General features: G+C 42.9%; 1 protein-coding gene and 1 pseudogene across 7 annotated transcripts in view; one reads left to right on the plus strand and one right to left on the minus strand.

Annotated features, from left to right (window-relative positions):
• Nucleotides 1-15,884, minus strand: part of MDM4 (MDM4 regulator of p53) — a 45,540-nt gene that overhangs the window by 17,747 nt on the left and 11,909 nt on the right. For 5 of the 7 annotated variants that reach the window (XM_054447317.2, XM_054446920.2, XM_054446985.2 and 2 more), the window contains 6 exons: nucleotides 14,086-14,198; nucleotides 13,249-13,323; nucleotides 8,887-9,020; nucleotides 7,439-7,494; nucleotides 2,209-2,276; nucleotides 1,398-1,497 (listed from right to left, as the gene is read on the minus strand). In XM_054447317.2, coding sequence (XP_054303292.1) covers nucleotides 1,398-1,497; nucleotides 2,209-2,276; nucleotides 7,439-7,494; nucleotides 8,887-9,020; nucleotides 13,249-13,323; nucleotides 14,086-14,163 — 511 coding nt within the window. In that variant the 5' untranslated portion in view covers nucleotides 14,164-14,198. The remainder of the gene's footprint in view (nucleotides 1-1,397; nucleotides 1,498-2,208; nucleotides 2,277-7,438; nucleotides 7,495-8,886; nucleotides 9,021-13,248; nucleotides 13,324-14,085; nucleotides 14,199-15,884) is intronic. The other 2 variants (XM_063646889.1, XM_054447528.1) reach the window with 2 other exon arrangements.
• LOC129012218 (peflin-like) lies at nucleotides 10,008-10,913 on the plus strand (annotated as a pseudogene).

The raw sequence follows: 15,884 nt of genomic DNA on the forward strand, positions 1-15,884 counted from the left end.
GGCAAAAACAATTTTTCTGGATTTGGAATACTTGCATATACATAATGAGATATCCTGGGGATGGGATCCAAGTTTCCCTTTTTTTTTTTTTTTTTTTGAGACAGAGTCTCGCTCTGTCGCCCAGGCTGGAGTGCAGTGGCGCGATCTCGGCTCACTGCTAGCTCTGCCTCCCGGGTTCACGTAATTCTCCTGCCTCAGCCTCCCGGGTAGCTGGGACTACAGGCGCCCGCCACCACACCCGGCTAATTTTTTGTTTTTTTTTAAGTAGAGACGGGGTTTCACCATGTTGGCCAGGATGGTCTCGATCTCCTGACCTTGTGATCCGCCCGCCTCGGCCTCCCAAAGTGCTGGGATTACAGGTGTGAGCCACCGTGCCCAGCCAAGCCAATGGGACCCAAGTTTTCATGTACACCTTGTACACATAGGCTGAAGATAGTTTTATATAATATTTTAAATAATTCCGTGCATGAAACAAAGTTTTCACTGCAACCTGTCACATGAGGTCAGGTGTTAAATTTTCTACTTGTGGTGTCATGTGAAAAAGTTTTCAGAGGCTGGGTATGGTGGCTCATGCCTGTAATCCCAGCACTTTGGGAGGCCAAGGCGGGTGGATCACGAGGTCATGACATCAACCCATCCTGGCCAACATGGTAAAACCCCATCTCTACTAAGAATACAAAAATTAGTGGTGCACGCCTGTAATCCCAGCTACTTAGGAGGCTGAGGCAGGAGAATCGCTTGAACCTGGGAGTCTGCAGTGAGCTGAGATCACGCCATTGCACTCAGCCCGGGCAACAAGAGTGAGACTCCGTCTCAAAAAAAAAAAAAAAAAAGCCGGGCGTGGTGGCACACACCTGTAATCTCAGCTACTCAGGAGGCTGAGGCACAAGAATCACTTGAACCAAGGAGGTGGAGGTCGCAGTGAGCTGAGATTGCACTGCTGCACTCCAACCTGGGTGACCCAGGGAGACTCTGACTCAAAAAAAAAAAAAAAAAAGTATGAAAATTGGCCTTTGCTTCAAGTAGATAAATCAAAATAAAAATTCTAACCAAATCATATACATACAAGAATACTAAGATTGAAAAGTCTAAGGCAGCTGAATTCATGTATATAGAAAATTCACCTGGTGGCAAATCGATAAATGTGTAGCTATTTTCTAATAGCATGCTAGCTCATGGAAGGGTCTTGCACCATCCTAGTACTCACGGGTTGCTAAAATAGCACTACCATCTGCAAAGCTAACAATGGTAGTAACTAGGTTGATAAAAAGGTTTTCAGAAAAGGATGAGAAATTATGACATATCCCTCTCCTACTTCACATATGGAGAGATTAAAAAAAAAAAAAGGTTGGAAGAGGAAGAGAACAAAGTCTATATAGCCTTAATCCAAAACCTACCTTCTCTAGAATTTATGCATTTATGCTCTGAGGTAGGCAGTGTGGGGATATCGTCTTCTGTAGTTCTTTTCCTGGAAGTGGAACTTTCCTCTGCACTTTGCTGAAAGAAGGGAAAGGTGTCCATCAGTGCAGTAGAAATAACTGAGACCAGGGGATGTAGCAGTTCCATTCTGGCTCACCAGTTAGTGTGCAACACAATGGGTTACACACAAGAAAGAGAACTCAAATTCATAACAGTCATCAAATAAAGGCAACACCTCTCCTCAACCCACTGTGAGCAAAGCTAGAAGAATCCCAAACCTGGGGGGAAAAAAAACCTCTGCACAAAGGCCAAAATCTACTGTTAAAAACAGGCTATCTGTATAAACCCTCAAGTCTACTACAAAATTAGGCATAATTCAGAAAACATATGAAACCCTCACCACATACCAAGATGACTATAAAGTTTCCTCAGGTTTGGGGAAGCTTTAGGAAATGGCCTGACATGAACTTAACTGCAACAAGCCTATTAAAATCTAATAAAGCAATTTCCTCAAACACACACACACAGGTACACACAAACCCAAAGAAAAATGCAACTGGAAGAACTGAAGATCAGAAGTGCTACATCCCAAAGAAAGGTTCAGAGACTGGAACTCTGTTACAGGCAGAACAGAGAAGGTTCACTCTGTCCCTGGTCTGTGAACTCCCAAGAACCTTTCTTATTAAATTCTTACCACATTCAGGGAAAGGTCTTGGGAGTCCAAGATCCATAGGTACAGAGAAGGGGCCACTCTGTACAACAAAAGAAGTCACCGTGTGGTGATTTTACCTTCAGTTGGTCTTGACTTGGAATATCCATACTGTGATCCTGTGCGAGAGCGAGAGTCTGAGCAGCATCTGGATAGCAAGTAAAACAAAAGGAAAACCTTCCCTGGTAATAACCATTCTTTCCACACAAAAAGGACCTCAGCAAACAACCCGAGAGCCAGGTTTAGTCTCTAGAAATGTACTTCTCCATGTTGGCTGGACAAAGCTCTCATTTGCAAGGGAAAAATCAAAATTGATAAAAATGACAAAGACCAAGACAGGCCATATCCAAAATATATTACCAAAATATAATTGGGAAAAAAAAACAGTGAAAAATAGCTAAAAATGTTCTTCCATATCAAGCTTTTAAATTTTTATATGAAAACTGGTTCCAAGCAGGACATAATGGAGACTATTTTTGTCATCTCTTCCTATATATTAACAAATTCGCCTAACTCACAAACAATAGCAAAAGAGTGTGTGGCTTTTTACATTTAATTTCGACTTTCAAGTGTTAAGTCATACAGGGTTATGCGATCTTAAAATCTGGATTTTTCCCCCATTTGCTTCATAAAACAATAGCATCTTCATCTAAAGCGACATTCTAAGTGTCAAGGATAATCTTATGGTTTAAATTCCCATCACCATCACCTGTATATAATTTTTTTCATTGTCTTATTTTTCCCAGTTACTATAAACATTTCCTAAGAAGCAGCAGCAAATAAAAGTTTTTCTCAAGGCCAATAAAAAGAACCAAGGAAAACAACCCAGTAGAGAGAAATTCTTAGATATTACATTAATCTAAGAGAAATGCATTCCAAGGACTTACAAAGAAATTTTTCAAGTAGAACAAAAGACAAAAACTTGGCTACAGGAAAAGATCAAGCTGCAAACAATTTAATAATCTGGACTATTCATTATTTGAGGCTATGTAAATGAGATACACCCAAAATAAGTCTACTGTGGGTCAGGTTCACCAACCACTACCAGGTTCAGAGATAAAATATGGAAAATATCATCACCATCTGATAAAGGCTGCTAGATGAAGGATACAGATCCTACAACTGATCTGTCAATGCAGTTCTACTGAAAAAAGCAAACATTTTCAAAATTCTAATTATAAAAAACATTATTTCCAGAAACATTTCTGTGGACAAATGGAGACAATGAAAAGTTTGAGACAGCATTTTCTGACCACAGTGGTCTTCAAAGCGAAGTTGGACTAACATATAATGCAGATAGAGCAATGTTTTTGTTTGTTTGTTTGAGACGGAGTCTTGCCCTGTCACCCTGGCTGGAGAGCAGTGGCGCAATCTCGGCTCACTAAAACCTCCACCTCCCTGGCTCAAGTGATTCTCCTGCCTCAGCCTCCCAAGTAGGTAGGATTATAGGCATGTGCCTGACTGATTTTTGTATTTTTAGTAGAGACAGGGTTTTATCATCTTGGCCAGGCTGGTCTCAAACTCCTGACTTTGTGATCCACCCGCCTCAGTGTCCCAAAGTGCTGGGATTACAGGCATGAGCCACCGCACTGGCCAGAAGCAGTTCTTTAATAAAGCAATCCTATTACTGTCATTTATATTTCCAAAGCCTTACTACCTTACTTAGGTTAAAACAGTTACAAGCAAAAATAAATTATCTGGGGAAACCACAATGTAAAAAAGAAGTTCTAAAATTGGCTGGGTGTGGTGGCTCATGCCTGTAATCCCCGAACTTTGGGAGGTCGAGGTGTATGGATCACTTGAGTCCAGGAGTTTGAGACCAGCCTGGGCAACCCACCAGCCTGGTGAAACCTCATCTCTACTAAAATCACAAAAATTAGCCAGGCGTGGTGGTGCACACCTGTAATCCCAGCTACTTGGGAGGCTGAGGCAGGAGAATCACCTGAACCCAGGAGGCAGAGGTTGCAGTGAGCCGAGATCGCACCACTGCACTCCAGCCTAGTCGACAAAGCGAGACTCAGTCTCAAAAATTAATAAACACACACAAAGTTCATCATATTTATTTCATTTGTATACATGGGAAAATTTGGAGAGATAATTTAGAAAGAACTACCATTTTAGGCTGGGCGCGGTGGCTCTCGCCTATAATCCCAGTACTTTAGGAGGCCAAGGCGGGTGGATCACGAGGTCAGGAGATCAAGACCATCCTGGCTAACACGGTGAAACCCCGTCTCTACTAAAAATATAAAAAATTAGCCAGGCATGATGGTGGGCGCCTGTAGTCCCAGCTACTCAGGAGGCTGAGGCAGGAGAACGGCGTGAACTCGGGAGGTGGAGGCTGCAGTGAGCCGAAATCATGCCACTGCACTCCAGCCTGGGTGACAGAGCGAGACTCCGTCTCAAAACGAACTAAAAAAAAGGACTACCATTTTAAACAATGGCATCTTCTTGATCAAAATGAAAAGTTTAACCCATTTGCAAAGGTATAAAATTATATGAAAAGCACTTCTGTCATTTGTCCTTTCAAATAAAACACAAGCAACCCAAATCATAAAAATCAACAGAGATGGCCATCCACAAGCACCAATGCAATTGCAAGTCAGAACAGATAACCAATCAGAATTACTTGGGGCAATTTTCTGGTTTTGATCATCATACTATTATTATGTAAGATGTTACCATTTGGGGACTCTGGATAAAGGGTATAGAGAAACTCTATGCAATACTTTTGCAACTTTATTAAGTCTGAAATTTTTTCAAAACGACAAGTTAAAAAATAAAAATGGGCCAGGCGTGGTGGTTCACGCCTATCATCCCAACACTTTGGGAGGCCGAAGAAGGGGGATCGCTTGAGTCCTGGAGTTCAAGACCAGCCTAAGCAACAAGGGGAAAACCTGTACCTACAAAAAAAATACAAAAAAGTAGCCAGGTGTGGTGGCATACTCCTGTAGTCCCAGCTACTGAGGAGGCTGAAGTGGGAGGATTGCTTGCGCCATGGAGGCGGAGGTTGCAGTGAGCCGCGATCTTGCCACTGCACTCTAGCCTGAGCGACAGAGAGATCCTGTCTCAAACAAAACAAAACAAAACCAACAAAATATTCTTTATATGGCATGTTAAATTCTGCAGAGAAAGTACAAGAAAGAAAATGAGAGAAAAAAAGGGAGAATTATAGATATTCAGAGAACAGATCAATCCAAAAACAAATTTTACTGAAAAAGTAGATCAGCAATTATAAAATCCTCCATGGATCTCAAACCTTTAGTGACTATCGCAGGAAAGCCATGCTATTTTACAAGTGATTGAATTTCAATAAAGCTGCCATATCATTTGCAGGATCTTTACTCTCAAATTTACAGCTATGTGAAGTGGGCATATGACTCAATGAGACTAACAGGCTTCAAAATTCAGTAAGTTTAAAATCATGTTTCAGTATGAGAGCAATGTCTCGTTTCTCTGCCTTTAAAGAATAAATCTTTATTAGGAATTGATTTAGGTCTGGGGGCGGTGGCTCATGCCTGTAATCCCAACACCTTGGGAGGCTGAAGTGGAAGAATCACTTGAGGCCAGGAGTTCAAGACCAGCCTGAACAACATAGCAAGACCCCATTTCTACAAAAAAACAAAATTAGCCAGGTGCAGTGCAGTGCCGTGCACCTATAGTCCTAGCTATTTGGGAGGCTGAGACAGGAAGATGACTTAAGCCCAGGAGGTAGAGGCTGCAGTGAACTATGATTGCACCACTGCATTCCAGCCTGAGTGACACAGCAAGACTCTCTACATTAAAAAAAAGAAAAGAAAAGAAAAGAAAGAAAAAGATAAAAAGGAATGGATTCTTCTCAACCTACTTATTTCAGTAAACTATCAAAAGATAGTCAATCTTGGCCAAGTGCAGTGGTTCACACTCATAATCCCAGGACTCTGGGAGGCCAAAGTGGGTGGACTGCTTAAGTCTAGGAGCTCGAGATCAGCCTGAGCAACACAGCAAAACCCTGTCTCTACTAAAAATACAAAAAATTAGCCAGGCATGGTGGCATGTGCCTATAATCCCAGCTACTCGGGAGGCTGAGGTGGGAGAATCACCTGAGCCCGAGAGGTCCAGGCTGCAGTGAGCTGAGATAGTGCCATTGCACTCCAACCTGGGCAACCTGAGACTCTGTTTCAGAAGAAAAAAGATGGTCAATCTAAAAAGATTACTAACTTGGGCTTTCTTCAAAGGGCAATGTTAATATGAAGCTCACAAAAGGGCTTTATGTAGTAGTGGAGAGGGAAAAAGTTTCATTATTTGGAAACGGCCATGTTCAGTCTGTCCAGTTTATTTACCTATCTCTTACAGACCACCATTTTGGAGACTCCAGACTCCAGTACAGCCAGTTTCCTATACATACCTAATAGATTAAACTCAAAGAGCAGTATTTACAAGGTCTAGAATCAAGCAAAGGGTTAGACAAATTGGCATTCAGCTAAGAGATGGCTAAAGCCATTAGGTAAAAGGTTCTTGAGTGACCTGTGTAACAGATGGATCAGACTGATACCACCTGAGCCCACAGATTGTTAACATGACTGACTAAAATAGAGACAGGCAGACCTTACATGACTCTGATGGGATTAAACAGAAGTACAAAGCACCACCTATAAAGCTTTCTTGGCAAAAAATTTAAACTTGAATTTATTCAAGCACTACCAGTTTACCAAAAATAGAGAAGGTAAAGAAACACATTAAACAAAATCACAAGGATACAACCTGCCAACTCTAGAAGGTGGGAAATTCTACAGAACAAATGACCCATTTCTTCAACAAGTAAATGACATGAAAACAAAAGGAAAGTTAAGTTTTATAAATTAAAGACACTTATGAGACATATCAACCAAAGGCAATGTGTGGACTTTGGATCTTAATTCAAGTAAGACAAAAATACAATGTATTTTTGAGATAACTGGGGGAAATGATACATAAACTGGTTATGAAATAGGATTATGGAATTACATGTTAAATTTGTTATGTGTAATAATGATATTGAATGTTTGAAAAAAAAAGTCCTTATCTGCTAGAGATTTTTAAAAGTGTGTCTAGATGAAGCAATATGACAAAATGTTAACAATACGTCTAGAAAGTGGAAATCCTTCTACTCTATGTTTGATTTTTCAGTAAAAAGTTAATAACATAACATTCTGTGTGACAGGTAGTATGTATTTCTCCCAGTCATGCCAAAGATAGCATTCCATTTCCACCTTCATCTTCTTTGTTTTCCCATCATTTGCCCCCTTGAACTCAAAGCTGCGACACAGACTGAAGAAATATGATATGACATACCTGTAGTAGCAGTGGCTAAAGTGACAAGATTCTTTCTTAGCATATCATAGAGAGGGCTGTTAAAGAGAGAAGATAAAAAATTAACAACCCCAAATGCCACTATGAAGATATCATCAGTGGTTTGCCGTTAAATATTAAATGTATTTCTGATGTTATCTCCCAAGTCTCTCTGTAAGGCATGGAGAAGCAGAATCTTTTTCCCAGAACAGTTTTTAACTATTTAAATATTAAGATGTTAATGCCCAGGCCCCTGTGTTACTCTGCCCCCATTAAAAAACTGATTAATTTACATTTTATTTCATTAGCGAACAGTAATCCAAGTAGGGAAATCTCTTTTGGAAACTATTCCTTCCTTCCAGGACTTAAGTTTCAAATTGTAATTGGAGAGTGGGGGTGGAGGGGAGTCTTTTTTTTTTTTTTGGAGATGGAGTTTTGCTCTTATTGCCCAGGCTAGAGTGCCATGGCACAATCTCAGCTCACTGAAATCTCTGCCTCCCGGACTCAGGCAATTCTCCTGCCTCAGCCTCCCTACTAGCTAGGATTATAGGCGCCCACCACCACGCCCAGCTAATTTTTTGTATTTTTAGTAGAGACGGGGTTTCACTATGTTGGCCAGGCTGGTCTTGAACTCCTGACGTCAGGTGATTCACCCACCTCAGCCTCCCAAACTGCTGGAATTACAGGCGTGAGCCATCACACCCAGCTAAGGGAAGTCTTAGTGTAAGACAGAATGAGCTCAGAAGCAGCAGTCATCAAAGCTATAGAGAAAGAGAGCTTCTAAATTACTAATTAGCTTCTGACTATATAAGCTAATAACTCACACCCCATGCAGCTGGAGAAAAGTAACAGGTCAGGTTAGTCCTATTGTGATTCTTACCAGGCTCATCATCAACCTCTAACTGCCCAGCAATTCTACATTTCTCTCATCTGCTCACTCTTCCTCTCTCTCCAATAATTATTTTACAAAATTCTAACCTAGTCACATCAAGCTTCCTCCTACCCAGGCCTTTACACATGGTGTTCAATCAACCTCAAACTCTGTTTCAACTAACCCTCTCTGATCAACTACTTAATTATCTTTCAGCTTTCGGCTCAAATTTCACTTCCTCAAAAGAACATTTTCTTGACCTCTAACACTCTAAATCCCACTCACTCCCTGCTTCATGTATCTCTTTTCTGTAGCACTTACCATACTGTAGGTTTACCATGAATTGGTGTGATTATTTGATTAAGACGGGCAAGAGCATCTACTGACTCACTACTCTGTATACTCCATAAAATCAGACTGTGTGTCGCTCATTACCATATTCTCAGTGCCTCATAGGCTACCTAACATATGTAGGCCCTTACATATTTGTTGAGTAAAGTAATAAATATTAATAACCCATAGAAATTAAGTGGCTAGGTATAAGCACCCAAAAAGATACGCAAGCCCTCACTCTTTTTACCTTGGGTCTTTCACGGAGAAGCTCTGACGTCCCAGTAGTTCTCCCAAAAGATCTCCACCACAATATACCATATGCTGCTCCTGCTGATCATAAAGTTGCTTCACCATTATGTACTGACCTAAATAGTGCATGACCTGCGTGGAATAAAATACCATGTTGTGATCTGCCCAGCTGCTGCCAAAAACACAAATTCATTAGAGGAGGTAAGTTAGTTTGCTAAAGAAAGAAATAACATATTTACAAGACTGTCAAAGTTTGTGTAAGGGGTCCTACAACAGGAAAGCCGCTCCCAACTACTAGGTCCATCTACTCATTGTCTTTCTGACAATTAACAGACCCAGACTTTTCAGCACAGAAATGAACTGATCTGACAATGAGAAAAAGCAGTGAATTTACCTAGTATCCTCTTAAAAATTTTCTCAGACGTCCAAATAAAGAAGTCTATTCTATTACTAGAAGTAATTTGCCTGGATTATAAAAATATTTTCCCAGTCCAGGGCACATAAACAACGACTTTAGGCTTTTGATATGTGTTCACATAATAACTCTTTTTGGCAAATGAAGTACAATGTTTTAATAAGAGCCACCAGCATTGTAAGTGGACAAAACATAAAATCCAAGTGTTTATCAAATAAAAATTTAGTCGGCTCAAGTGGTTCACACCTGTAATCCCAGCACTTTGGGAGGCCAAGGCGGGCAAATTGCTTGAACCCAGGAGTTTGATACCAGCCTGGGCAACATGGCAAAACCTGTCTCTACATAACATACAAAACTTAGCCAGGTGTGGTGAGGCACACCTGTAGTCCCAGCTACTAGGAAGGCTGAGGCGGGAGGATCACTTGAGCCTGGGAAGCGGAGGTTGCAGTGAGCTGAGATACCACCACTGCACTCCAGCCTGGATGACAGAGTAAGACGCTGGCTCTAAATAAATAAATAATAAAAATCAGGAAATTCCCTTTATGCAATAGATAGAGTCAAGGTTCATAACAAAAAGCTCATCGTGTAAACTCAGGCAAACTCTGCCATGCTAAATGAAGGAGATGGCATAATTCATCACAACCACTATAATGATATAAAAATCCAGACTTTACCCCTTGCCTGCATGTGATGTCAGAATCGCCATGGCCAGCTATCTGTATGGGCAGGGCTGCCCCGGAGATGCAGGGCAAGCGCCAGGAACCCCTCCGGGTAGCTACTACCTTGGACCCCCCAATAGTGGAGGGCAGTATGGCAGCAAGCTACCCCCTGGTGGTGGTTATGGGGATCCTGCCCCTGGAGGGCCTTATGGACCACCAGCTAGTAGAGGGCCCTATGGACACCTCAATCCTGGGATGTTCCCCTCTGGAACTCCAGGAGGACCAAATGATTGTACAGCTCCAGGGGGCCCCTACGGTCAGCCACCTCCAAATTCCTACGGTGCCCAGCAGCCCAGGCCTCATGGACAGGGTGGCTCCCCTCCCAATATGGATGAGGCCTACTCCTGGTTCCAGTCGGTGACTGATTACAGTGGCTTTATCTCCATGAAGGAGGTGAAGCAGGCTCTGGTCAACTGCAACTGGTCCTTCTTCAATGATGAGACCTGCCTCATGACAATAAACATGTTTGACAAGACCTGATCAGGCCACATCAATGTCTATGGCTTCTCAGCCCTGTGGAAATTCATCCGGCAGTGGAAGCAGCTCTTCTAGCAGTTATGACCGCAACAACTCAGGCTCCATTAGCTACACAGAGCTGCAGCAAGCTCTGTCCCAAATGGGCTACAACCTGAGCCCCCAGTTCACCCAGCTACTGGTCTCCAGCTACTGCCCACGCTCTGTCAATCCTGCCAGGCAGCTTGATTGCTTCATCCAGGTGTGCACCCAGCTGCAGGTGCCAACAGAGGCCTTCCGGGAGAAGGACACAGCTGTACAAGGCAACATTCGGCTCAGCTTCAAGGACGTCGTCACCATGACAGCTTCTCGGATGCTATGACCCAACCCATCTGTGGAGAGTGGAGTGCACCAGGGACCTTTCCTGGCTTCCTAGAGTGAGAGAAGTACGTGGACCTCTCTCTTCTTTTCCTGTCCCTCTAGAAGAACACTCTCCCTTGCTTGATGCAACACTGTTCCAAAAGAGCGTTGAGAGTCCTGCATCATAGCCACCAAATAGTGAGGACCAGGGCTGAAGCCACACAGGTAGGGGCCTGATGAAGGAGAGGATGAAAGCTGAATGTCCCGATGGCCATGAGCAGTTGAGTGGCACAGCCTGGCACCAGAAGCAGGAGATTCTGGTCCTTGTAATGGAGTTAGTGTCCAGTCAGCTGAGCTCCACCCTGATGCCAGTGGTGAGTGTTCACTGGCCTGTTACCATTAGCACCTGTGTTCCCTCACCAGGCCATCCTGTCACATGAGCCCATTTTCTCCAAAGTGGAATCTGACCAAGCATGAGAGAGATTTGCCCATGGGACCAGTGGCTTGGATTCCACCACACCCATAAATCCTTGGGTGTTAACTTCTAGCTGCCTGGGGCTGGCCCTGCTCAGACAAATCTGCTCCCTGGGCATCTTGGGCCAGGCTACTGCCTCCGCAGCTGGAATCCCTCACTTGCCTGCCACGCTCTGCTTGGCTTCAATCTCCAGGGGACAGTAGTCACCTCTCCTTGCCAATACTTTTTTTAATTTGCAGTTTTTTTCATTTGGGGCCAAAAGTTCAGTGAAATTGTAAGTTTTATCCAGTAAAAGGATAAAACTAAAAAAAAAAAATCCAGACTTTAATAAGTTTGGGGAAAAAAAGGTCTTATGTGTCAAATTTTATACTCCAAAATGATGTGCTTAATTTAAAATTGTAAAAGTAATATAGGTATTCTAAAAAATCAGAAATGCCTCCAGATTTGTCACCTTGAGAAGTGTAATGGTTCTGGAATGTGGCAGTGTTGATAGGTGTGAAGGTTTTAAGTTCAAAAAAAAAAAAAAAAGCCTGATAATTTTGTTACTTCTCTTTAGGAAGGGTTAGATATCTACCCCACCAAATGAAAGCAGTTCCAATACATTAACATTTTAATACTGAGTCTTTTCCACTTAAAGAATACAAATTGTTTTTAAAAAAACTTCAGAAGCTAAATAAGTTATTTAAATGCGTAAGTGTTTAAAATAACTCACAGTGCTCAGAAGAGTGTCTGACACTTTTATTTTTGAGATGGAGTTTCGCTCTTGTTGCCCAGGATAGAGTTCAATGGCGCAATCTCGGCTCACCGCAACCTCCGCCTCCCGGGTTCAAGCAATTCTCCTGCCTCAGCCTCCCGAGTAGCTGGGATTACAACCATGCCCGGCTAGTTTTGTATTTTTAGTAGAGATGGGGTTTCTCCATGTTGGTCAGGCTAGTCTCGAACTCCTGACCTCAGGTGATCCGCCCACCTCAGCCTGGCAAAGTGCTGGGATTACAGGTGTGAGCCACCATTATCTGACACATTTAAAATAAAAACTACTGCATTTAATTCTTGCCTCGAAATACAGCCTGTAAATCAGACAGTGTCTTTTTTTTCTGAGACAGGGTCTCTCATTCTATGAACCAAGCTGGAGTGAACCTCAGTGAAACCTTCACCTTCTGGGTTCAAGCGATCCTCCCACCTCAGCCTCCCAAGTAGCTGCTGGGACTAAACGAGCAGATCACCACGCCCGCCCAATTTTTGTATTTTTTTTTTTAGAGACAGGGTTTCATCATGTTGCCCAGGCTGGTCTCAAAATCCTGGGTTCATGCAATCCATCCACCTCAGCCTCCCAAAATACTGGGATTACAGGTGTGAGCTATGGTGCCAGGCCCAGTGTCTTTTTAATCTTTACTTGCTCTGCATTTTAACTCTACGATCAATGAATTCATGCTTCATCTGTTTATCTTATAACACACTTCAAAAGAAAGGAAATACGATGTTCAACTTAACAGTCTTTAAAAGAGTAAAAGTTGCCCCTCTGATACCTCAGGAGTAGAACTTCCTTTCTTAGGCCTGATTTCAAAACTACATATTCACTGGCTTCTACTTCTCAACTGTTCTTAAAACTGAGAATCTGGCCGGGCGCGGTGGCTCACGCCTCTAATCCCAGCACTTTGGGAGGCCAAGGCGGACGGATCATGAGGTGAGGAGACCGAGACCATCCTGGCTAACACGGTGAAACCCCATCTCTACCAAAAATACAAAAAATTAGCCGGGTGTGGCGGCAGGCACCTTTAATCCCAGCTACTCGGGAGGCTGAGGCAGGAGAATGGCGTGAACCCAGGAGGCGGAGCTTGCAGTGATCTGAGATTGCACCATTGCACTCCAGCCTGGGCAAAAGAGGGAGACTCCATCTCAAAAAAAAAAAAAAAGAGAGAATTTTATTTGATGGCTTACCTCTTTAACAGTGAACATTTCACCTTGCGCACCTGCTGCATGCAAAATCTTCAAAAGTGGCAGTTTTGGTCGTACCTGATGTAAACATAAAATAAACATGCTGTTTTCATTTCAAGTAGGTTTCTGAAACTATGGAACAAGAGAACCTCTTTAAACAGCTTCCCTTGCTTTTGTTTTTTGAGGCAAGGTCTTGCTCTGTCGCCTTGGCTGGAGTGCAGTGGTGTGATCACAGGTCACTGCAGCCTCAACCTCCCAGACTCAACTGATCCTCCCACTTCAGCCTTCAGAGTAGCTGGGACTACAGGTGCACGCCACCATACCCGGGTAATTTTTGTATTTTTCTGTAGAGAGGGGGTTTCACCATGTTTCCCTGGCTGTTCTCAAACCCCTGGGCTCAAGAGACCTGCCTACCTCCGCCTCCCAAAGTGCTGGGATTATAGGCATGACCCACCTCACCCAGCACAACCCCCACCTCCCCTACTTTTTTTAAAAAAGAGACAAGGTCTCACCCTCTTGCCCAGCCTGGGGTGCACTGGTTGTGATCATAATTCACTGCAGCTTCGAACTCCTGGGCTCAAGTGATCATCCCGCCTCAGGCTCCCAAGTAGCTAGAACTAAAGGCACACCCCACTGCACCTAGCTAATTTTTTCTTTTAGAAATGTTTTGTAGAGACACAGGTCTCACCATGTTGCCAAGGCTGGTCTCAAACACCTGGCTTCAGTAAGCTTCCTGCCTTGACTTCTCAAAGTGCTGGGATTACAGTCATGAGACAGTTAAACTTTTTAAAAATTAAAAAAAACAAACAAAAAAAAACAGAAATACCCAAAATGATTTACCTGATTGATTTGTCCAGGAGAGATCCTGCAAGCACTGTCAGATGTTGAACACTGGGCAGAGGTGGAAAATGATGTCATTTTGGCAGTGAAGAAACTGCAGTCTGTTGGTAAAACTAAATAGAAAAAAAAAAATTATAAAATCTATTCTAATGTAGAAAATTCCCTATTTAGCATTCACACAAAGGCAACCAGCAGAAGTAAAAGACACATATGACACATATAATGGAGCACCCTACACAAATGCTGTATACCCTTGCTGAGGTTCTGCATATCTTCTTACTACTTTCTAGTTCTGATTTAATTAAAAGAATCATCAAAGCTTCTCTCAGGTGAAGGCTGAAACAGAAACAGCTTCAGGCATGCTCCGACCGCCAACTGATGTTAATCAGTAAACTGTTTGAGCTGAAAGTCAAATCATTATCTCCCCAATGGTTATCAGGTAGAGCCCTCTCTAGATGCAGGACTGGGGATTTACCAAGGTAAGTCACAGGTTTTAAGATTCCAACAGGACTTATAGGAAAACCTCTACAACATGTTGGAACATGTCTTGACAAAGGACCACAGAAAACTAACAGTCAACATTTTAAGTACCAGTTAAAACAGCTGTAAATGTACCAACCCCAGAAAAAAACATAGCAATTACAAACCTACAAAATGGGTTAAACCAACACGGACATATATCATCAGAGAAAAGATGTAGCATGAACTGAAATACAGAGTAAAGTTCAATGAAAATCTTTCACCTACCTTTTATCCTTAAAAAAACAAAAGCTACAGAGAAGGAAGATACATTATTTATATATTTATTTTGAGACACAGTCTCGCTGTCCCCCAGGCTGAAGCGCAATGGCACGATCTCGGCTCACTGCAACCTCTGCTTCCTGGGTTCAAGCGATTCTCCTGCCTCAGCCTCCTGAGTAGCTGGGATTACAGGCACGCGCCACCACGCCCAGCTCATTATTGTATTTTTAGGAGAGACGGGGTTTCACCCTGTTGGTCAGGCTGGTCTCAAACTCCTGACCTCGTGATCCGCCCACCTCAGCCTCCCAAAGCACTGGGATTACAGGCGTGAGCCACCATGCCTGGCAGGAAAATAGATTTTTAAATAAACTTGTTTAAGCTAACCTTCATTTATGCCTTTTTCTAACAAAAGGCAACAGTCAATTATTAAAACTGATGACTAACAAGCCACATCAGGGAAAGGGTAAATGGCGCCTAAAAAGACAATCAACAGGCCAGGTGCAGTGGCTCACGCCTGTAATCCTAACAGTTTGGGAGACTAAGAAGGGCAGATCACCTGAGGTCAGGAGTTTTAGATGTAGGATATAATAAATTCCTCTTCAAAGGTTTTAGCCTGTAAATTGTTAAGTACAATGAGTTCTGAGATGCTCTCCAAAAAACCAATGTATCAGTATGTTCAGCTCCCCTGTTCTTTGTTCTTCATTTAAAACTTTAAAAGTTTAACTTCCTCGTTCTCTTCGTCTCCTTGCCCCTAGTTTCAGTAAACAACCCCCTCCTAGCTTCTATCACCTGCTCCGTCCTGAGTCACTCCTGGTCACCTCCCTTGACCTGAGTCATCCTGAGTCACCTGTTCTGTAACCGTTCTTCCTGCCATACTACTCACCCAGCCGCTCCAGCTCGTACCCCTGCTCTCTTTAAAATAGCCCATCAGTATTAGCTTAGACTGTGCGGTCCAACCCTAGCCAATAGGGGAACGACACAGCAGTAGGGGCTACCTGCGTCAGGGATAAGAACCCCTTCCCCTCCCTTGTTCAGGTGTGCTCTCACCATTGCTCCAT

This window comes from Pongo pygmaeus, chromosome 1 (assembly GCF_028885625.2).
Source record: "Pongo pygmaeus isolate AG05252 chromosome 1, NHGRI_mPonPyg2-v2.0_pri, whole genome shotgun sequence".
Lineage (NCBI taxonomy): Eukaryota > Metazoa > Chordata > Mammalia > Primates > Hominidae > Pongo > Pongo pygmaeus.